We start from the raw sequence: 24,197 nt of genomic DNA, 5'->3' as shown, positions 1-24,197 counted from the left end.
AGGGATGGAAACTTCTTTGCTGGTGGTAGAAGCGGTCTGGTGAATTTTTAGAGAGAAGAGGCCGTCGATGTTTGTATGTAGAAAATTGTTCTGGCTGCAGCCTGCAGTATGGACTTGTTGGTGTGTGTAGCTCCCAGTGTTCTGACAGCGCGACGTTTTGGGGAAGCATGTGATTTAGCAGCTACCAGTGGGCTTCGTGCGGCGGAGATTTTGTGGCTGTTAGCGGAGTTGATAACAGAAGGTCATTAAGAGAAGCCTGCATGCGGTAGGCAAAGGAGTAATGTTTGCCGGCGGGGGACGTGCGGCGATTAACCTGTGCGGTAGTGAAAAGGAGTTAAACAGAAGGAAGTGTGCGGATGCGGAAAGAATGGAATAATTGTGGTAGGCTGCCGGCTGAGTAGTTTGGTGAATGTTTGGTGTGGGTCCGGCGCTGCCGATTGGATGGTGGGGCTGCAGTGTGAGTCAGATAGAAAAAAAAAAAACAGGAGTAGGATCCAATGGGACTAACTGGCATGTATAGAGGCGTGTAATGCAAAAGGGCTGTTTCTGGTAGCATTTCTCCCTTACAGCCATACCACCCTGAACACACCCTATCTTGTTTGATCTTGGAAGCTAAGCAAGGTAGGGTCTGGTTAGTACTTGGATGGGAGATCTCCTGGGAATACCAGGTGCTGCAAGCTTTTCTCACTTTTACTTTATACAGGGGGCGCTCCACTTCACGATTAGTTTAAATCTATCACTCCCCTTCCATTTTACTATTGTTTATATATATTTTTTTTCTCTCATTCATAAAGGCAGCTTTTAGAAACCGTTTTACTCTAAATACTGCCTGGTAATTCTAGCTGCTGTAAGCTGTTCGTGCCTTTATTCCACCAGGGCGCGATCTTCTCACAAACTTGAAGACTATCACTCCCCATTCACGTTTTACATCTTATTGTTAATAATAAAGAGACAGCTTTTTACACACAGTTTTAAACAAAGTACTGATATAATTCCTCTTCAACTCACCGCTTTGTTTTCTATGCAAAAACCACTTCACCACAGAAGACTCGATATTATTGGCATAGCAAGGTCTGCTCTTCTCCTCCTTTCAAAACTCGCTAAAAGCTGTATTTAAAAGAGCAGGTTGGCCGGGGTAATTCACACCCTTCAATGCCAACTTAATGTTTAGGTTAGTGGGAATCACAGAGGAATTAGGGATGGAAACTTCTTTGCTTGTGGTAGAAGTGGTCTGGTTAATTTTTAGAGAGAAGAGGCCGTCGATGTTTGAATGTAGAAAATTGTTCTGGCTGCAGCCTGCAGTATGGACTTGTTGGTGTGTGTAGCTCCCAGTGTTCTGACAGCGCGACGTTTTGGGGAAGCATGTGATTCAGCAGCTACCAGTGGGCTTCGTGCGACGGAGATTTTGTGGCTGTTAGCGGAGTTGATAACAGAGGGTCGTTAAGAGAAGCCTGCATGCGGTAGGCAAAGGAGTAATGTTTGCCGGCGGGGGACGTGCGGCGATTAACCTGTGCGGTAGTGAAAAGGACTTAAAGAGAAGGAAGTGTGCGGATGCGGAAAGAATGGAATAATTGTGGTAGGCTGCCGGCTGAGTAGTTTGGTGAATGTTTGGTGTGGGTGCGGCGCTGCCGATTGGATGGTGGTGCTGCAGTGTGAGTCAGATAAAAAAAAAAAAAAACAGGAGTAGGATCCAATGGGACTAACTGGCATGTATAGAGGCGTGTAATGCAAAAGGTCTGTTTTTGGTAGCATCTCTCGCTTACAGCCCTACCACCCTGAACACGCCCGATCTCGTCTGATCTCGGAAGCTAAGCAGGGTTGAGTTTGGTTAGTATTTGGATGGGAGACCACCTGGGAATACCAGGTGCTGTAAGCTTTTCTCACTTTTTCTTCATACAGGGGCGCTCCACTTCACGATTAGTTTAAATCTATCACTCCCCTTCCATTTTACTATTTTATATATATATATTTTTTTCTCTCATTCATAAAGGCAGCTTTTACACACCGTTTTACTCTAAATACTGCCTGGTAATTCTAGCTGCTGTAAGCTGTTCGTACCTTTATTCCACCAGGACGTGATCTTCTCACAAACTTGAAGACTGTCACTCCCCATTCACGTTTTACAACTTATTGTTAATGATAAAGAGACAGCTTTTTACACACAGTTTTAAACAAAGTACTGATATAATTCCTCTTCAACTCACCGCTTTGTTTTCTATGCAAAAACCACTTCACCACAGAAGACTCGATATTATTGGCATAGCAAGGTCTGCTCTTCTCCTCCTTTCAAAACTCGCTAAAAGCTGTATTTAAAAGAGCAGGTTGGCCGGGGTAATTCACATCCTTCAATGCCAGATTAATGTTTAGGTTGGTGGGAATCACAGAGGAATTAGGGATGGAAACTTCTTTGCTGGTGGTAGAAGCGGTCTGGTGAATTTTTAGAGAGAAGAGGCCGTCGATGTTTGAATGTAGAAAATTGTTCTGGCTGCAGCCTGCAGTATGTACTTGTTGGCGTGTGTAGCTCCCAGTGTTCTGACAGCGCGACGTTTTGGGGAAGCATGTGATTCAACAGCTACCAGTGGGCTTCGTGCGGCGGAGATTTTGTGGCTGTTAGCGGAGTTGATGACAGAGGGTCGTTAAGAGAAGCCTGCATGCGGTAGGCAAAGGAGTAATGTTTGCTGGCGGGGGACGTGCGGCGATTAACCTGTGCGGTATTGAAAAGGAGTTAAAGAGAAGGAAGTGTGCGGATGCGGAAAGAATGGAATAATTGTGGTAGGCTAATAATAAAGAGACAGCTTGTTACACACAGTTTTAAACAAAGTACTGATATAATTCCTCTTCAACTCACCGCTTTGTTTTCTGTGCAAAAACCACTTCACCACAAAAGACTCGATATGGCATAGCAAGGTCTGCTCTTCTCCTCCTTTCAAAACTTGCTAAAAGCTGTATTTAAAAGAGCAGGTTGGCCGGGGTAATTCACAATATATTGTTAGGTGGTACATTGGGCGGAGCTTAATTCTCCGCTTCTGACATCATAAGAGGAAGTAGCGTATCCTTGATTCTGATTGGTCGAGAGTTTATGCCCATATATGGTATCAATACATGCTTATGCCACGTGGTGCCGATAGGGGGGGTTTGGGAGATTAAACTTTAATAGAATAAAAATACATTACATGTATTTCATCAATGTGGTTTTTTAATTACGTTTTTAAGGAATAATAAAACATAGAGCAGGATAATGGCAAGCTAGCGCATACACGTTCAGCGGGGGCGTCCGTCCGGCCCTGTGTTGTTAGTAAGCACCGCGGCGTATTTTAAAAGAAAGCACCCAAATGTTTTAAAAGAAGAAAGCACCAAATGTGTTAAAGAAGAAAACCCTAAGGGTTATTTTTAAAGAAAAAGCAGGGTGAATTTAAACAAACATGCCCGAAAGAAGCAGCAGAAGAGCAAATTTAAACAAGCGAAACCAACAAACATACACCCCGCCATTTTAAAAGAAGAGTACACTCATTACATTTAACCAACACGAAAGACTTTAGTTATATTTACCAGGTTGAAGAAAGCATGCAAGCGGCAAACTTTTAGAAGAAATAGGACGAAACGATCCCGGAGCTCCGACACATGCGACTTGTCTGTTTGAACAACGCGGGGCGGAATGGCCGATCGCTAGTCCGGCGCTTGGCGCATGCGCACCCACGCCGCCTCCCCTTTCAAAATGGCGACGCCGGCGGAGCGCCTGTTTTAGCAAATAAAACCCCTATAACCGTAATGTTTTTAGGGAATTAAGCACTTTTCTGCCAATGTGAATAATAAAGTAAAGCGGTCTGAGCATTTTCGATAGCAATAATCAAGGAATAACGCGGTTAATTCTTGTTTAAGCGAGCGCATGCGCGTAGATCCACGCTGCATTTCCTTTATTGAGCCAGCTCGTTGCGTCAAGCAACTGTCAAATGGCGAGCAATTGTCAAATTGTCTCATACAGACAGTGCCAGCCATGAGTTTGATGACACCAGCGACGCTCCATAACCGTGACTTAGTGCCGCTAAACCCAACATGGGCACCCCGCAAGCCGTGGAGACAGCGCAAGCATGGGGCTCTGTGCAGCATATTCTCGTATAAAGAATGTATCTGTATAAAACTCGAGAAAAAGTTTGAACAAAGTGAGATCGACGGGGGGATCATTAGCCCCTCCCCATTTGTGGCAGTAGCAACCAATAAGATGAGAGAAGGCTGTACTTAACCATGGTGAAAAATGTATTAATACCCATCGCTCCTGTGAGCCAGCACTCAAAGACAACGAGACACAACTCCCCAGCTTGCAATGGCGTGCAAACAGACAACTTCGACTATCCTGCCATCTCCTGAAACGATCACGCTGCCACTGATAGAAGAGAATACTTTTGGACTGCTGCTGAACAACGCTGAAACCTGCCCTCGGCGGCCACCGATACCGCAATCGACTTTTGGGCTGCGACTTGACAACTCACCAGAGCCTTTTGACCTTCAGCAGGCCGCATCATGGGGGCCGTATGGCGACCCGTGCCTTTCATCGGCACCCCCTTCGAGCCCAACATGGGCGCAATGGCCGTCATCGATGGTTGAGGCTGCAGCGGCGACCCCTCATGTATTCTTGGGAACACCACGGTCCCCGTCACCGACGATCGACGAACTCTGCGAGCGTTTTGCTGCGCTGTCATTGTCTGAAGATGTTGTGGATGGGAGCATCACTGACTCGGCCATGAAAATTATCAAAGGGGCACTTGCCTGCATTCTGGATCATGTGATCGAGGAGGACTTGAAGGAGGACTGTGTAGGTTGCTCTGTGATGCATCCTAGCCAGCGTCGGCACACGTGCCTGTACGACCCCGAGCCATTTTACTTCTTTCACAATTTTGAAAAGTTGGTCAAAAAGCTGTATAGACCATGGTTTAAACACATCATCACGAAAGCGGTGTCGGTGTTCAATCCCCACCCCTCACCAGTGAAAGTACAGGGCGCTGTTGAGGCTGTCATGTGTGATCTTAAAGATGAAATAAACGTGCGGGAGAAATTGCGCGAGTTGAAACGTGAAGTTGAAGGGGCAGATTACGAGGGGGCTATAGATGACGCATATAATGAATTCTGTATTTTGCACGCATACAAACAACCCCAGGCTGATGTGTAAACGCTGAACTATGTGATCAAAATGTTTCTGACAATTTTTGCATGCGTTCTAAATAAAATGAGTTGACTCAAAAACACTTTGTCATTATTGCTAGAGGTCCACGATGGATGACAAGCGCTTGAAACGTGTCTATTATACACCATCAAACCCTGGGTCTTTTGGAGGTCCCGATAGATTATACAGATCTCTGATAGATGAAGAAGAAGGTGCGTGTAATATAAATAAGAAACAAGTTGGTACATGGCTATCTGGTGAAGATGCGTACACATTACATAAACCGATCAGGTTTAACTTTAAAAGGAACAGAGTCTTTGTGACTAATATCGATTCTCAATGGCAAGCTGACTTGGTGGACATGTCGGCTTACGTGGAACAGAATGACGATTTTAAATACATGTTAACATGTATAGACATTCTATCAAAATACGCATGGGTTCGATGTCTTAAAAGCAAGACGGGTGCAGAGGTAAAGAAAGTGTTTGAAAACATTCTCTCTGAAGGCAGGACCCCTAAAAAGCTGCAAAAAGCCCTAAAAAACGCGTCGTTTCATAAGCTTACCGAGAAACATGGAATAATACATTTCGCCACTGGTAACGATGTCAAAGCGTCTGTAGTGGAAAGGTTTAACCGAACATTAAAGACACGAATGTGGCGTTATTTTACAGCTTATAATACAAGAAGGTATGTGGACATTGTACAAGACCTAGCAAGAGCGTACAATAACACCCACCACAGCACCATTAAAATGAAACCGGTTGAGGTAAATGCACAGAATGCGGCCCATGTCTTCAACAACATTTATGGTTTGATGCCGAGTACATCTAAAAAGCACCGCTATAAGTTTAAAATTGGAGATGTGGTCAGGGTGTCTAAAGCACGGGGAAAATCCACCAAAGGATACGAGCAAACTTTTACGGACGAGTACTTTACCGTCGCCGAACATCTACCTAGAGCACCGCCGGTGTATAGGTTAAAAGATTATGATGGCGAAATCATAGAGGGGACATTTTACGCCGAAGAGCTACAAAAGATCAGACTAGACAAAGACAAAAACTTCAAAGTTGAGAAAATCGTTGCGGAAAAGACGCAGCGTGGTAAAAAAATGTTTTTAGTGAAATGGCAGGGATGGCCAGACAAATTTAACAGCTGGGTTCCTGCTAAACAAGTAGTTGACATATAAGTGCGACGGGGCGTGTTTGTAGTGTTCAGTTCCACCAAAAGCGGCCATGGAGGAAAGCGGCTTTTATGTCACGCTCCCAAGCAATGCGTCTATGGATGTTTTCCCACACAATACCATATAGAGCTACACTACAAAACTAGCCAAGCCGATTGAACTGAATGGTAAATGGGAAGTAGGCCTAGCTGAAATCCATTACCCGCGTACATGGGATACGCTGGTAGAAGAAGAAGACACCTTATTTTACGTGACAGGATGGATGTCGATACCGTCGACCCTACAGTACAAGCTAAAGGCGGGGTATTACCGAGATATTGAAAAACTAATCAGTGAGACGAATGCGGTTCTAGGAGTGTCAAAACTAAAATTTGACTATAGCGTGATAAAAAACAAAGTGTATATGATCGGACCACCGCACGTTGCCTTTAAAGCGAAAGGTAACCTTGCACGGATGCTGGGGTTTGTGCCTGATGTATTTCAGAAGATTGGTGATAGACCAGCGGCACCGTACCCCGCCGACATAAGCGCCGGTTTTTACACGATTTACGTGTATTCAGACATTGTCGAGCATCAAAGAGTGGGTGACAGCCACGTGCCTCTTTTACGGAGCGTACATATAGCGGGGGAACACAACTCGATGGTCACAATATCTTACGACAGGATTCATTACGTGTCGCTCTGCAAGAATCACATTGATAACATTGTCATCGAGTTAAAGTCTGACCAGAACAAGGCGATACCCTTCCGATACGGGAAAACGCTCGTAAAACTGCATTTCAGACCGGTAAAGCAGTACTACCCCCAATAATGTACAGCGCCGACGGCTTTTCAGATCCACATAGATATGTGGAATACTACAGAAACAAAGCGGGTAACGGGCTACCCGGATACAATGGAGCCCCCGTTATGTACGGTGGGGGTCTGGGAGGGCTTTTTCGAGGACTCCTCAGAATGGCTGTGCCATTTCTGAAAAGGACTTTCAATATGGCGAAACCACATTTAAAATCGGCCGCCCAAAATATCGTTAAAGACGTAGTAACAGGAGCCATGACGGGTCAATTGACAGCACAGCCGCAAGAGGGCTCGGGGCTCATGGTCCTTGCTCGCGGCAAGCGTCATAGACCCCCTGGGGATCGAATTACCTCCGCTAAAAAACGCAAAGCAATACCCAAGAGAGTCACAGTAGTCAAAAAGAAGCGCGAGAAGAAGGTGGCCAAAAAAGCACAGAAAAGAAGATACATTTTCTAAAACTATGGCCCTCATTCACAACATGTCGGAAGAGTGTATGAAATCAGAATTGGATATTTTTGCATTACCATACACGCAAGCAAGCATTGATAAGAATATATACGTGGAGGTGCCACCACTCTCAGCCTTAACTGATAATGGCCCCCTGGAGTTTTTTATCGCCGGTAATGGGGAAGATTACCTAGATCTCAACAACACGCTACTGCATCTCCGGTGTCGGATCACAAGAGCTAACGGTACAAACATTGACGCAGGGGCAAATGTGGGAGTCATAAATTACCCGATCGCCTCCATTTTCTCACAAGTGGACGTATCCCTGGGTGACCGGCTAGTGAGCCAATCTAGCAACACTTACCCTTACAGAGCGATGATAGAGTGCCTGCTTAATTATAGCGTCGGTACGCTCTCCAGACAGTTTACCTGCGGGTTGTTTTTCAAAGACAGCAGTACAGGAATGAATGAGACAGACCCGCAAGGCCTTAACGCGGGGCTAGAGAAAAGAGCCGCATTTTCGGCAAGAAGCAGCGTTTTCGATTTGATGGGCCCAATACACTCTGACATATTTTTTCAGGAGCGGCTAATGCTAAATGGGGTCGACGTCAAAATTAAAATGGTCCGAAACAAAGATGAGTTTTGCCTCATGAGCGGTGATGCAGATGAGCAGTACTCGCTCAAAATAGTATCGGCATCCCTCTTTGTTAAAAAAGTTTCTGTATCGACGGCTGTCAAACTGGGGCACGCGAGCGCATTGCTGACAGCCAACGCGAAATACCCGATCGAGAGAGTATGTATGAAAACTTTTATTGTGGCCGCGGGTAGCCGTGTCTGCGCTCAAGAAAATTAGTTTCTAGGTCAGCTGCCTAAAACCGTAGTTATCGGGTTTGTAGATAATATGGGTTTTATGGGCGCGTACGATCGAAACCCCTTCAATTTTCAACATTACGACGCTGAATTTGTAGCGCTTTACGTAGATGGCCAGCAGTATCCCTCTAAACCCTTTCAACCAGATTTTATCCGAGGAAACGTGGCCCGTGAATATTACAGTTTGATTTTGGCTACGGGGAGACATTTGAAAAACGAGCCTTTCGCTGTTGACAGAAACGAGTACATAAATGGCTACACTTTGTACGCCTTTAACTTGTCACCCGACGAGGGATGTAATCAGCATCTCTCCATGGTTAAAAGCAGAAATATGCGCCTGGAGATGAGGTTCCGACAGCCGCTGGCCAGGACTGCGACATTGATAGTTTACGCATCATTCGACAATATAATCGAGATTAGCCAAAGGAGAAATGTATTGTACGATTACTACTAGTCATGAACACATTGGAGCTATCCAACATCCTTGGCAGAAACCGCTGGACTGCTAGACATTTTTATGGGGTGTTGGCTTGTGACGAGCTGGAGGCTGTAAAACTTGAAAAATTACCCGCAATCTTCATCGTCAACACACATCCGAGTTGGGCACCCGGTGAGCACTGGCTGGCGCTTTTCATCGGTACTGACAGCACCGCAGAGTTTTTCGACTCGTACGGAAATCCTCCGGATCACCCCAGCTTTCCAAGGGCCATAAACGCTTTTATGACAAGGCACTGTGACCGTCTCATTTGCAACGCGAAGCAGCTTCAAAGCGATCTCAGTGTGACGTGTGGACAACATTGCATTTTTTATTTAATTAACCGCTGTAGAGGCTTTTCTTTTTGCAAAATTCTATCGTTTTATAGCAATGATTTAAAAAAGAACGATGCTATGGTTTCTCATTTTGTTTCTAAATTTAAATATATCAATCGTGTGAAAAATATGTTTACCAAAATGCAGATGGTGAGATGTTGTAAGGCTTTGAAAAAGATTGTGCATGACAAATAAAAAACACAAAGACAAAATATCACGTTTGAGTGTTTTAATTAAGTAAGTACAAAAGCATTTTAAAACACAAGCCAGTCGGGTCTTAAGAATTTCCGGGGGGTTCGCGGTGACCGACCATCTCGGGGTGTCCCGTCACGCCGCTCCTCGGTGCGGGGCTTGTTCTTGATCGACTCTATGAGACGTCCAACATCTTGGTTAGGTATGAGGGTGCAAGGCATGTTGAGTCTAGCCAGGCCTTGTAGAAATTCTCCCCACCCCACAGGCCTTCTCCCCTCGTTCACGTTATGCGGGTTGGTAATGTTTTTAAGCAAATCGAGCATGTGGGATCCAGCGATAGTTGTACCATTAAAAACAAACTCCCCGCGCGGATTCCACGCAGTGACGGCAGAGTTTTCAAGCATTTTACCCATTATATATTCAGCCTTTTTCTTGTTACGCGAAGCAACATTTTTAATGACTTCATCCATAATGGAATCCCCAGCAACGGTGGCACGTGCCGCCACAGCATTATCTATTATAGGGTCTTCAGGAGGAAGTGTTAATGATAAGGGCTCATTATCACCTTGCTTGGCCAAAGTCAAATATCTCTGTAGCACCTCTGTGTACAAGCGGACCTTTTCGTGGTCAGCAACATCCGTTCTTGATAAAATGTTGCGTATTGCAATGTCCAATTCGCTTTCGGCAGTCTGTCTTATCGTATCTTTAGGAGATGTGGCATTATGCAGTTTTTCAAGCTGTGCCTTAGGGACCAGATACATTTTCCTAGCGTGTTCCATTTACTTAGCTCCGTTGAAAAAGACTGGTGAGAAACGGTATGGCGACACTTAGCAGTGGTAGAATGAATCCCCCACCGGTCTGTATAATAGCCTTCTTCTTTTTTTTAAACGATGCCCATTTGTTTGCCAATAGTTTAATGCCGCTCTTTTGCTTTTTTAGTTGTACAATCTGGGCTTTGGTTAACGGGATCTTGCCGCACAGCACGTTCAAAGCTATTTCACAAAGAGTGTTCAGCAAACCCGGAGATGCCGTCTTTAAAATTTTCTTTCTCTGTCTGGCGTTACTGTCAAATAAAGCTTTCAGGTCACTCCAATTTCTTTTTATACGAGCCGACATTATTATTTTTTCTTGAGCACGTAAGCAGCCGGCCACTCGGGTGGAAGCATTCCTGTTCTGAGCCTACAGTCCTCGGGTGTCACGGCTTTTAAATCCACCAATAGATATCCGTAAGGGACTTTTGTAGCGTCTTCGAAAGCTTCTAGAAATAATTTTGAATGCCGCGGGTACATCTGCCTTGCCAATACACTCGTCTGTAATTTATCTCGGGGGTTTTTAAATAATACGATATAATTAGCGTTGAGATTGATGGTCCGGCTCTTCTTACCTTGGAAGAAAAGATTCTGCACCAGATATATGACGCTTAGATTTCTGTGATGCGTGTACTTGGTAAAAGCTTTTTCCACCTCGCCGTTATCGCTGGCTTTTTCCATAAGGTCGTCAATGATGATCAAATTAATTTTATTTGATGGTAAAAGTTCATCGTCACACAGAGACTCTGGGATTCCTTACACAAATTTAATATTTTTTATTTTGCACAACAAATCATCATACAATGGTTGCCAGCAAGAATAGCACCATACGACGTTTTCAGGCACTCTGGACAATGTACAATCCACATTCTCAAGCAGTCTTTTAATGAAATAAGACTTGCCACAGTTGCTCGGTCCCGATATAATGCACGAGAATGGGTGCTGAAGCCTATTGTCGAACCCGTCACTAGAATCCATAAGGCAGTGTGGAATAGTCAGGCAGTAGCTGCCGCTTGGTGTACACAACCTTGAAACACTTGTTGACTGTCTTATTTTTCAAAAGGAACCCCCTTTTATCCCTCAAGATTTGCTGCGTAGATGTCCTGATCTCTCGAGGGGGGTCACGTGGGTTACTCAAAAAATCGTGAACTAACTCTGTGAGGGATGCGATGTTGACAACTTTCGAATTGGTGTTGTGCAGCGTTATTCCCTTAACTTTCAAGTTTGTTTTACTTTTTGCGGTTCTGTACCCATAAGTTTTGGGGCCCCCTGAAACAAATTCCACAATGTGATCATCTGGGTCCAACTCGCTTGTCAGCTCACAGAGAAAGTCACCCAAAGGTGGCATCCAGTCCCCCGGCTTGCTGACAAAAATGACAGAGTCTGTATCATGGTACAGCGTACGCCGCCCCAAGCGATCCATGAGGTTGTACAGCTCGAGCCTTGCATACGCGGTAGTGAACGCCGCAATAAACGTGTTGACGTGCCGCGGCGTGTTAGGGAACACCTTTATGTTCCGCCATTGGACCATTTCCACATTGTCATTCAAAAAGGAAAAGTGAGACACATTGACCAGCTTTGAAAAAATGAACATGAGAAACTCATCGGGGTCTTTGATGAGCGTCGTACTTGCCTGATTTATCCTCTGACCAAATTTTCCCCAAAGACTGTTTAAAAACAATTTGGAAATTTGGCGTTTCACTTTGTTCACCCCGATGTTTTCGGGGTTCAAGCGGATGCCCTCCTTCTCAAAGTAGGTCTGTATGTATCTCTCTTTATCCTCAGCACTCTTTACCCAAGAGGGATAACCCGAAGCCTCCTGTTTTCCCTTTAAATGGGTGTTAATATAGTCAGCAAAGAGTGTGTCTGTCCTATCGGGGAAATGCCAGACCTCGTAAATCTTGGCAATTTTGTAGCCCTTTTCAACAGCCTTGTTGATTTCGATACTGCACCACGTACCGCTCAGAGCTCTCTGCTCATCTGAATGATTGCAGACCCCTTGCGTCTCAGTTTCACAGCATGTTCGGCAAAGTGTGAACATGAGTTTACCGCCGGACCTGTAAGGCAGAACCGGCAGGTAAAGACCTCTCGGTGGGTAAACCTTGGCTTTGATCAACCCAAAATAGTTTTCCACACTGTCGAAATCGCGGTAAATGATTACGGGGTGGCCTACCGGGTACTCCTTAAACTTGTTGACAGAGGGGTAAAGGCTCGTGAAGTCGTAGTAATGTATACGCTCGTTGCCCTCTGCTTTGTAGTGCAATTGCAAGGCGTTAGTTCTGCCGCCAAACAGAGCGTCCCGAGGGTCGATGCGCTCTGGAAAGTCAAATTCCCTCAAGAATGCCTGTACATTTGCATTTTCAGCCTTCATTTTGCCCCACTGGTGTTCCCAAATAACATGTACATTGAGGTTGTACGTGTGTTTAAGGGCAAATATTTTATCCTGAAACTGCTGATGCATGTCCCCAAAACGCAGTTTTGTTACAGGATTCAGTGCGTTTGAATCAAAGCATTCTGGGCACCCGTGAAAAAAACACCCCGCAAATTCGTACGCCGTACGAACCCCGTCGATTTCGGCATAGCCGTCGAGGTAGTAGGGACCCATTTTCACCTCCCCTCTACAGAGCGCGTGCTGAATCTCTAGTTTTTCGCTATGCGCGATGTATTCCAGCCACTGAATAGATGGTGTGGAGTATGCCTTTTGTCGCTTGATGTAATTATCTGGAGTGGTTAGAGCGACGGTATTTTCAGGCAAAAAACTCATGCAAAACTGCTTCATGCACACTGAGGCAATGGTGACACATTGAAAGGGGTCTAGATTACAACTGTTTATAATCTCACCCCTGAACCTGAGACAACCCTCTCTCAAGATGACAACATCATTTTTACAGTACTCTGCCATTTCTTTTCTAAAGTCAAACACCTCTCCCGCAACAGTACCGTACCACTCCATAAACTCTCTCTTTTCCTTCTCCATCATGGTTTGCACACCGTATGCCTCTGTTGGCGGGTAGGGACCGACGTAATTTTGATTTTCTACGGTGTTCCAAAAATGTGGGAAATAGCCCTTCTTTTCGCTCTCAAAACCCAAAGCGGCGGGGAATGCGCTCAGCTTCATGGGCAGAAAGCAGAGGGAGTCAATGTATCTTTGGCTAAAGTCCTCGTCTGACACACAGAGCAGTTTGCTGCCCTGTGTGATAATGTGGGGTGTGATGCCATTTTCAACTAAATATTTCATGAGAAGGTAACTATCATAGCCTTTAGAGTTGTGCGCTATAAATGTGTACCCCTTGTATTTACGGTTGCGGTACTTTTTGAAAAATTCCGCCACACAGCCATCCCCCTTAGCGGTCCAACAATTTCCCTCAAAGTCAATGCAGCAGATGTAATTAGCAATGTGCGTCCCCTCATCTTGTCTACATTCAAAGTCGTAAAATACATAGCGGTCTGTCAAGGCCTCAGTTTTTACTGGCTCGATAAAACACTGATGCTCACAGTCAGGGGTCAAGTCCTCTTTACAAAAAGCGCATCTGGTATTTGGCTTACACTTCTGACCCTTTTGGTTATTTTTTGTGACGGTGTACCGATTGTTACACTTGTCACGATACTTGACTGTGTCGCACAAGCTGCGTACACCAGTGCCGCCTGGTTGCTGTTTTGACATTTTGTGCTGCTCGAAACAATACCGCGATCGACAGAACGACCCGCAGTCCTCACAATGTATGTATGCTGTGCGATGCTTATGGCACTCGGGACTGAGACAAACGTTGCAGTAATACTCACATTTGTGCCCTGTTTTAATACTGAATGAGGCATAACAATAATCACAGACGTAAGATTCCCCAAAAAACGACGTCAAGCTTTTTATACCGAAATAATGCTGATCTTGAAGGTACAGAAAGATTGTTTTATTACGAGGCTCGGGGTTTGTCTGAAATTTCTTAAAAATGTCAGACTTGTCACATCGGTACCATACAACGATTTTGACCCCAAGCATTCGCTCAAACTCTGCTATGTTTGAGAATGAAACCATGTCAGCAACAGTTAGACCGACTGATTCCTGTAAACGTTTAGCTTCTATCTCCGCAATCTCATGTGACATGTCAGGGTTTAAGAGGTGGACTACGCAGTAAGCAAAGCACAGATTATTGCCCGAGTTTTCAGAAACAATAAGGCACCTGAGCTTCTTTTGCAAAATGTCAGATTTTAAAAGTTTTGTTAATTTCTGTCGTTTGGCCGCGCCACCATTTCGATTATGAATAATCTGCACGACCAGCTCCAGCGTTTCATCGCTGAAAACCTCGGCATTACTCTGTGTAAGGTTGTCTACCATCAATAGCAGATCATTTAGATCGATCTCGCCTCTAACATGTATAGCTGTGTTATTAGTCACTGAATTCCCCTGCAGTTCCACCTGTATGATATCCCCCGGACCCGCTAAAGCGTTCACTCTGTCAACCAAATTTTGGAATGTCTGTATAACGGCCCTGTAGACATCTACTATGTCATCATGCTCAATCCCCTCAAAGTGAAAGCGTTGCCTTATCTCGGTGTTGTTAAACAGTGGTCTACGTATTACATTAACATCAACATCAGCTGCACCCCCACCATGTTGTTGTACCACATTATCAATGTCCATAATTTCTGGTTCCACCGCCGCTCCATCTTCATCATTTAAATCATTTAAGAAGTTTTGTAAAATGGGGTTAAATTCACCCGGTTGCTCACCATTCAGTTCAGCTATCATCTGATGCAGTTCAGCGTACATGGCCGATCCGTCATCAGCGTCAAGCATTTGCACATCGTTGTCCGGTCCGCTGTCAGCCGCGTGGTCGTCAGCCATTTCCACATTCTTCGACACATCAGCATTTGGTAGCCACCCGTCTACATCGCCTATAGCGTCACCCATATTAACATAGTCCATAGCCTCAACCGCTTCATGAGCACCATTCTCATTTAAATCATTTATTAAGGCGAGCATGTAGGGGTTAATTTCAGCCGGTGGTCCGTCATTCAGTTCATCAATCAGCCGAAGCAGATCGGGGTTCAGCGGCGTTTCACCATCGTCGTCATCATTTATATGCATGCTTCTACCCCCGTCAAAACTCCACTGCCTCCAGTTTTCTGCCATGTCTGTGCTTATTCTTTATATCTGATCAGACAAATTCGCCAAAAAATCACACATTTGATCCTGAAAAAGGAAAAAAGCTACCTTGAGCCCCTTCAGCCTCCCAGCCCGGGATACAGCACCGTCCAGGGAGCTCGCAACCGGCCACTGCCAAGGTGTTAATTGGTCAATATTCCAATCTTGCGTCCTCTGCAGGGGTCCCGATAAGGCCCGGGATGTGGTCGCTGGATCACCGCTTGCTGGGAACCCTTGGTCCGGGGTCACAACCCCTGTAGTAGGAGTACCCGGCGGCGTAGATTCCAACTGTTCTTCAGGTTCGCTCTGTGCGCCGTCGGTTGAAGTTTCTGCCGTCGCTATACCCGCTTCAATTTTTTCAGCCGCAGCGATCAACAATTCATCATCGGCAGTGTCTTGGGGGGACGACAAGGACAAAATCAGTCTTTAAGCATTTCATACAGAAAAATCCACGATGCGGGTATTGTTCCACGTACACTGTAAAAAAAAAACTGTCAAATTTACGGTAAAATACTGGCAGCTGTGGTTGCCAGGAATATACCGTGAAAAAAATGTGGAATCTGTAAAAGACAATACGGTATACTGGTTTTGTAACCCTAAATTTTAAGGTAGACCACGTATTATTTTACCAAAATCATGGTAGAAAAAAACAAATATATTTGTCAATTATACAGCAATTTAATGTAAAAAATGCAACTTTCCATAGCTTTTTACGGATATTTGCAGTAAAAAAAAAGTTATAATATAATAATATTTACAGTAATTTGTTGTTAATTTAACAGTGATAGGATAGACCCTATTATTGTAAATAACTGTAAAAATAACAGAAATATGTTAAACCTTATTAAAACCTTTGACAGTAAAAAACACAGTGAAATTGTATAACAAATTACAGCATTTTATTTTGACCAGATACATTTTACGGTAAATTCCTGGCAACCACAGCTGCCGGTATTTTACCGCTAAAAATACAGTACAATATGAGGAACATAAATAGTTTACTGTACATTTTACATTTGCAACTGCTAAATATAGAAAAATCTAAAGATGCTCATATATAACCAAGGTAGTGAACATTACTGATAAACAATGAGAAAATTTGACATACCATTTGAAAACAGACTAAACATATCATTTTCTCTATTCCTACCAAACAGCATAGATCTTGAGAATACAGCATGTGTCCATATATATGGCTGGTAATCCATGGAGGAATGAATAAACATGAAACAAAAAATTACCTGCCCCTATAAACAGTAATGAGTCACTGGGTCCTGCCTTAGTGAAGGAAAGGACTCAGTGGAGTTTCTAATGCGCATGGTGTCGAAGATACAAGCTCTGCAGGAGTACTTCAATGTCCATCAGGAGTTCACTTTGGACTGACAGGATCCCCTCTGCAGCAAAAAATGGACAAAGTTTGATCAGTGCTTGAGCAAAATGCACAGAAATGAACAAAATGTGCTGCCAAAAACAGATCTAATGATAAATGATTTCTTAAGTGTAAAATATACAGTTCTTAAAGGGTAGCTATTGTCAAAATGCAACCTGGGCTGTTATTTTTTTTACTGTAAACGAGACAAACATATATCTAAAAGCATAATTATGACAAACGAGCCGTTTTTGAGATTGACCGTGATTTTGTTTTGTGGTCAATAGCCGGTGAATGGGAATACTAGGGGCATAAATTTGAGCGCATCAAAATCGATACAGTAAAAATAAAACAGCCCAGGTTGCGTTTTGGCAATAGTTATCCTTTAAATCTACTTATGTAAAAGTGATACATACACAACGCAGCCCTAATCACAATCATAATTTGTTTGAAAACGTATTTAAGTTTCCTATTGATTTATCATAGAACTTGAAGTTAATGGCTGAATGCATGGTGATGAGACCTATCATTCAATCTACATTTTATAGCGTATGAAACTGCTCACCTGGACATGAACCTGAGCTCGGCTGATTAAGATTAGTGTCTCCTGTCCATCTTTCTTTAGCAAAACTTGAATAATACCACTGCTTACCTCTTATTGAATCTTTGGGTGCAGACTTAATTGAAGAGCCTCGTATAAACAGGCAGGGTGTGATGTTTAGGGAAACCAAAGAATACAGGCACCATCATTTCTGCCAGAAGACTCATGGGGGGCAACGAAACTTTCATTGTGGACCGGCTAGATACCTTCTGCATTCAGAAAGAAAACAAAAAGGGCATACACCATAAACAATAATAACTGACAAGAATAATGAGACAAGAAATTTAAGTAACAAAATAAGTGCAAATCAAGTTTCCCTGTGTTGCAGTGTAGCTGAATGTTTTTCAACAATTTGATTTACGGTAAAACACATACCAAATATTTCCAGCCAAGGTTTGTTTCAATCTTCAGCATGCTTTACCTGCCATTGTCTTGAAACTGTTTCATCTGTCACTCTCATTTGATGCTGTTTACAAAAACAAAACAGCAATGTTGTAAAGGGAAAAAGGAAAATGAATTTAATGGAAAAAAAAGAAAAAAAGATTATGACCTGAAATCTCACCATTTCCTGAGAGTCACAGGTCCTTTGAGTATCCTTATGGTTTCTGCTCAAATTCAGTGTCTGAAAAGGGCAGGAACAAAACAAACATTTTTAATCATAATAAAGACAAAATAAGATTTAGAGACAGACAACAGAGAAATGTGTAAAATATCTTCTTGAATCTGTTTACTTTACTAACCTTGAAAGAGACTCTTGGGTCTTAGCTGTGCCACCACCCTTAACCCTTAAAACACATGCATCAGAAAACCACTGCAACAAAATTTCAGATGTCCTTCACTGACATTTTTATTGTCTTGAACATATTTTGACCTCCACACACTTGCTGCTAGTCAAATATATTGCTTTAAACAAATAAAGGCAAAACAAGCATGTAAAGCTTCTCCTGGCATTATGAAAAAAGAAAGCCAAAACTGCTTAAGCTCTACACTTAAAGTCAACTAACAAATGTATATTAACCATTTTCAGGAAAACATGAATTTGAACAAACACATAAGCTTGTGACATCACTTTTGCAGAAACGTACAGCTACAAAATGCTATAATAACAGTTAAAGTCAATGTAACGTAAAGTAATGTTTGTAACAGACAGTGCTGTTTAAATTTCAATGTTAACAGTTCAGTGCAACACTTAACTTGTTTGCTAATTAGGGCAATACAAAATTCAAATAGTTTAAACTCTTGTATAGAATATAGAACATCTCTGAAACATCAAAAGTACAGTTCTCAGTAACAATCCCTAGTTAGAGGGATTGTTTAAAGATATATGGTAAAAACCTCTGAAAAGCATGCCTGTGATAACAGAAATCAGGTAAGAGTACAGTACTCAATATCAGCTGGGATAACTGAAAACATAAACAACACAGTAGTTCCCAGTCAAGGTACAGTTAAGCTGACTGTACCGATCTGTTCAAAATGTCTTTAAACAGTCTCTCGCCACTCGTGATCAGAGAGATCGGCGATGAGGGTGAGTACTCTTGGGTTCACATGCAGTGTCTTCTTCTTAGTTTTTTCAACTTTTGTTCCCTTCTCTGGGTTAATGTTGAAGAAACACCTTGATAAACACAATAATCCATAATAAAACACTAATACAATGAAGAAAAAAAAGAAAGGGAAAGGCAAGGGAAAAGTAAAAGAATTACCTCTGAAGGAATTCAAGTGTGGAGCCAAGTTCCAGGGGATAGTGGATGTTCAGGCAGTAGTAGCTACCAAGCATCAGACAGATTGCAGAGATGAAGTCAGTCATTTGGTCATTTACAACTTTGTGGTCAATGCTGAGCATGAACAGTCTCGATGCAAAGCAGGAGGATCCTTGGAATGAAATACAAGTGTAAAAGAATTAACTGTAAAACCCCCTTTACCATTCAAATGTGTCTTAAAATAGTGAAAGTGCAGACATTTAATATAGTGTATCCTTGCATTAGCTTAGGTTCGGTGCACTTGTACTGATTTTCAACTCACCACAACCAATGATACATGGTGTCACAGGCAGGCTTTCCACTTGGACTTCTTTTGCCAGACATGTTTCATCAGCATAGTGGAAGAGGGTCTCCTCTTTTTCATCGAAATAGGAGAGGAGGAGGAGCATCATATCTTTCAGGTCTTCTGAGCAGCCCTTCAGCTGTCCCCTCTGCAGTTCTATGACAGCCTCCAAGACACGCTTGCTCTTGTCTGCACAAGTGGTTTTCAGAAAGTCCAGAAGCCGTTTTCCCTTCTTTTCTAGACTGGTGAGGAAAGTCTCTTTCAGCGGTACCCCAGTAAGTTCTTCAAAATGGACTGTCATTCCAATCGCCTGAAACAAATAAGGCCACTCTTCTTTGAGGGTTTGCATGTCTGCTCCGCTGTTTATTGCTTTGCGCTGAGAGTAGTAGGTGCATTTCATTAGAGTTTTTACTTCTTCATGACTGAAGCTTGTCTGTTCACTGAGAATCTTCATACGTTCCTTCTTCTCCTGCTGGGTTTCCAGTGTCTCACTGACTGGCAAAAACTTCATGTCCCACTTTATGCAGCCATATGTGTCTTGAACAGATGCTCGCTTTTCAGGTGTGACTTCATCGGTGTCATCTGATCCTCCCTGTTTGCGCTTCTGTAACACTGGTGAAGTAGACCTCTTCACATTTTCAATTCGTGCCTGAATCTGTTTTACCAAAGAGTGGTACCCCTGTCCTACCACTTCCCCCTCTATGACATCCTGCAGTGACTTGGGATACATCGCAACCAGTTTTTTTTGCAATTTCAGTCGAGGCTCTTCTACTTGGAGAGGCACAGGCTTTCATCATCTCCTTCACAATAATGCGGATCATCTCCCTCCGCAATCCAGGCTTTGGTCTTTTCTCTCTCTGAAGACACTGGATCAAGTCTTCTGGAAAATCTTCACTTGGAATTCTAAAGTTATCTACCCAGTCTAGAGAATATATTGGACTGGGTGAGGCAGAAAATGAGGAGCAAGAAGATGGAGACGATATGCTGGCCTGGCTTGAAATTTCCATATTTGGTGCTGTAAATCAATATCACAAACGATAGATTAATTGTACTTCTTGGACCTTGGCCAAAGCATAATAGAAAAAACAGAAAGCCCTTCATGGCTATTGTGCAATGAAATCATAATACTTACTGGTTTGTTTCCAAGCAGCCAGCAGTTTTCTTGCCTGAACTGGTCTCAGGACAGAGTTCAGATCAGTCTCACTGATGAACTGCAAGTCCTCAGATGTCTCCACTCCTAATGATTGTAGTGTCTCTAGTACAATTTCAAGGATTAAGGCAGACAGGTCCGGCAGCACCTTAGTAATGGAACTCCTTATGCTGTCCCCCATTTCCGAGATGTCTGATAAAAGAATGTGAATAAAGGTCAATTTACACCAAATGGTACCTTTGGTCTTAAAATATGAAGCTGATCTTGCTTGATACTACACTTTTATACAGTGTTTCGTAAGTACCAAACTAACAGCCCCATTATTGTGACAGCACACTGTGTTTCAATGGAACCATTTGGTACCCATACTTCATGTAAGATGTTAATGGATAGAAATCAATTAAGTCAATGATGTTCACACACTGCATCTTTTCTTTTTCCTTTCTCACTGAGTGCAGATGATACTGAGAATGGTATTCTGTCACGTGCACCGACACCAGAAAATAAACACTGTCATTCTTAATCAAAATGAGAACTACTTCACCAAACTCAACAGAGTCAGAGCCCCCTGTGACAAGGAAGTGTCCTTTCTTGTACTGTGTTCCCTTGTACATCGTTTCTACTGTGACCTTTGTATTGGTTTCAGTAAAGTCAAACATTTGAACTGCTTCTTGAATGGCTTTACTGTACAGCACTGAGTAAAATGGAGAACCATCTTTGACTTTCAAGACAGATTGACACAATGACCCTGCTGCAAGATAGGCTTGAAATATCTGATGTCTTTCAGAGAGTGTATGGCAGAGGTTTTTGAAATTTTTCAGATTTCTGGCACACCTCTTGAAATAACTGTGCTTACTTTCAAAGCGCATTGTCCATAATCTTATCAGTGGGCCAAATTTCAGAATCAGTGCTGGGTAATGGCGTAGAAAATGGTGTTTTGGTCTCAGGTTGCATTCTGGGAACAGAGCTTTTCTTGACTCTAAATATTCTTGAATAAGAATATCAAGATATGCTACCTGAGCCACTGAAATTTTCTGAGCACACACCATGTCTACAATATCTTTCAGCTGCAGAGTTAAGTTCCACACATCATCTGTGGGGTCTGTCACTATGTCACCAACTATGAGAGGCAGCAATCGGAGGAAGTTCCAGTTCTGTATAGCCTGTCCTGAGAGTTTAGCTGCTTGAGGACTGACCTCAGATGGCTTTGTAGAAGCATCAGACGCATGGTAACTAAACTGTTTGATGCGTAGGTTCAGAGTGGAGTAAGTGAACCATGCTTTTTTCTTTATGAAGTATTTCAGATACAGTGCCACATCATAAGCCAAAACTCCCTCAAAGATATCATGACCTAGACATGGTGGCAAGCCTGGCATACAAACGTTGAAGTATTTCAGTGAATTGAACACTGACCTGAACTTCACTCCTTCGACGTCTGGTGTATTGTCAATCTGGAGGCGATCAACAGCAGAGTTGTAGTTCTCTTTGGTACGTTCTGGTCCACACAGATTTGGGTCAGCACCCTGAAATTCAGATTTCGTTATCAGGCAGTACCTGCAGAAGTACTTTGAAGAACTAAAGTTTTCAGTGAAGCCACCAATACAGTGAGAACCCAGATTATCACCAGCAATGCAAAACAAAGTTCCTTTGACTCTAGTTTCATCTGATGCAACAATCCCACTGTCCTCCAATTCTTTCAAGTCTGCTAGTAATTCAGAGAACACATTAGCATGACCAAACTCTTTAAAATCTTTCTCCCTGCACAGTAAGACAAGAGACATGTGATCTGTGTCTGAGCGTACATGAAGTGGCAAGTTTGCCACTGATGCATATACAGCTAATACCTTGTGTTTTGTCCTTGCAGAGCCTAAAGGGTTAACGACTTCAAAGGCATCCTGGTAGAGTACTAGCTTGAGGCATGATGGGTTTTGACCAAAAAAATCATTTGATTTAAACAGCTTACTATCACTTATGTCACACAGAACATCAGCAGGAGGCTCAGTAGAGGGCTCTTCTGATTTCTGCCACAGATAAGACTCTAGCAGACATCTCAAAGTCTCTCTTAAAGGCACATAATAGGCAAACCTATCTTTTCTGTTTTCATCTCTCCCTAAAAATATTTTCTTTGGTTCCACATAGTTGAAGGCTTTTTTAAAGGTCTGAGCTCTGGAGTGCACTGTCCTCAATGGCCCGGTATGACATGCAGAAAAAAGATCATAGCTTTTGACAGACTCGCAGACTTTGTTGATGTCCTCCTCTGATAATGATGTGTCATCTTTTAACAGTGATGCAAGTTTACCCAAACTGTATGTCTGTCCGAACTCATGTATGTTCTGCATTTCCTCCACAATGTTCTGTATGGTTGAAGCAGGCAGTAGAAACTGACCCTGCAATTTTAAGTAGAACAGTGAAACGTTTCTCAGAAAAAGATCACAGAATTCAGGGGGCATTTCCATGTTATCTGTAATAGACTGTGCAGCAGGCTCGGAAAACAAGGGTACAAAGTCATCTGATGTGGTTGGAACAGATGATGATTGACATGCAGAATCTCTATATAAATCACCAATGCTGCTGTCTGAAAACTCTCTGTGTTTACGTGACATGTGAGCAGTAAAAGATGATTTAACTCTAAAGGTATTTGTGCATCCTCTTACTGGACAAGTGACCACGTGTCCTTCCACAATATGGCTCTTCAGATGAGCTATTAACTCTTTAGAGTTCTGACACTGACGTTCGCACATCGCCATTGCACATGTAAATGAAGAAACCACCGCCACACCAGTGACATGGGTGGGGGCAGAGTGTCTTCGGTAAAAATGAGCCTTAAACGCGCCATACCTGGTGTATGCCTGCTTACAGCCTGCTTCAATACACCGAAAGAAACAACGTGGCTCATTCCGATGCAGTTTACAATGAAGCACGTAGCCCCTTGATGACTGAACTACCTTACCACAGAAATTACAGGTTAACATAACTCCATGTACTTTGGTAATTCCTCCCTAGCGAATTAAGCACGCCAAACACAGAAACTAATCCAGAGCAATGCTTCCCTCGCGACAGTAATGCTAACTCAACTCACAAATGCTAACTAAATTCACAACCTCACTCATAAAAAACAAACTGCTAAAATTATCTATAAACGCTGGGCTGGTGGATTTTTATAACAGGGCTAACTTGATGTTGCATGTACACACCTCACCTTGAACTAATTGTAAACTGCCAGGATGTCTACAAATTCCGAAGATGCTGTGGTCCAAGCAGCTATAAATGGCGCTAATATACGAGTTCAAAACTGTGTCCGTTAGCGAAGCCAACTTGAGTCTCCTGCATGAAAAAAAGAGCGGTTGGCATGCAGCTCAGCAGCGCGCCGCGCTATTGGTCATTTTCAGGTGACGTCATCCCGCAATGTAATGTCGCTCTTTGTTTCTTTAGGAGGAGGTTTGAATTTGATCAGTCTGCGGACCGCTGCAGCCACATCTTGCCTTGCTTCCCCTTTTTTTGGTGAAATGGTTCGCTCATACTGCACAATGTTGCTACCAGGATTTTTTTTTCTCTGCAATTCGAACGTAATACGTCTGTACACAGTTTACCAGCAGTTTAGCTGCCAATCAACAGCGATCACACAAACTCAAA

At 43.1% G+C, this 24,197-nt stretch overlaps 1 protein-coding gene, 1 non-coding gene and 1 pseudogene across 6 annotated transcripts; 2 read left to right on the top strand and 1 right to left on the bottom strand.

Annotated features, from left to right (window-relative positions):
* The first annotated feature begins 561 nt into the window (after positions 1 to 561).
* Positions 562 to 680, top strand: LOC125731916 (5S ribosomal RNA; annotated as a pseudogene).
* Positions 681 to 1,757: 1,077 nt separating this feature from the next.
* On the top strand, positions 1,758 to 1,876 carry LOC125730110 (5S ribosomal RNA). Its single transcript, XR_007390487.1, has one exon. It is a non-coding gene; the product is annotated as a 5S ribosomal RNA (ribosomal RNA).
* A 14,405-nt stretch (positions 1,877 to 16,281) lies between these two features.
* LOC125715276 (uncharacterized) lies at positions 16,282 to 23,892 on the bottom strand. Of its 5 annotated transcripts, none has more exons than XM_048986609.1 (10): positions 23,764 to 23,892; positions 21,978 to 22,087; positions 20,547 to 20,756; positions 19,394 to 20,429; positions 19,075 to 19,243; positions 18,115 to 18,986; positions 17,937 to 17,996; positions 17,750 to 17,840; positions 17,426 to 17,583; positions 16,282 to 16,798 (listed from the first exon to the last, which is right to left on the bottom strand). In XM_048986609.1, exons 4-6 carry the CDS (start codon positions 20,142 to 20,144, stop codon positions 18,854 to 18,856), a joined length of 1,053 nt encoding a protein of 350 aa, XP_048842566.1. In that variant the 5' UTR covers positions 20,145 to 20,429; positions 20,547 to 20,756; positions 21,978 to 22,087; positions 23,764 to 23,892; the 3' UTR covers positions 16,282 to 16,798; positions 17,426 to 17,583; positions 17,750 to 17,840; positions 17,937 to 17,996; positions 18,115 to 18,853. The 5 variants fall into 5 exon arrangements, with proteins under 5 accessions (XP_048842566.1, XP_048842565.1, XP_048842584.1 ...); XM_048986608.1 differs by having other exon boundaries at positions 23,759 to 23,884; XM_048986627.1 differs by having other exon boundaries at positions 18,115 to 18,185; positions 23,759 to 23,884.
* Positions 23,893 to 24,197: the final 305 nt, after the last annotated feature.

Source organism: Brienomyrus brachyistius, chromosome 2 (genome assembly GCF_023856365.1).
Source record: "Brienomyrus brachyistius isolate T26 chromosome 2, BBRACH_0.4, whole genome shotgun sequence".
NCBI lineage: Eukaryota > Metazoa > Chordata > Actinopteri > Osteoglossiformes > Mormyridae > Brienomyrus > Brienomyrus brachyistius.
Note: the sequence above shows the minus strand (reverse complement) of the source record. Positions and strands in the feature narration are given on the sequence as shown.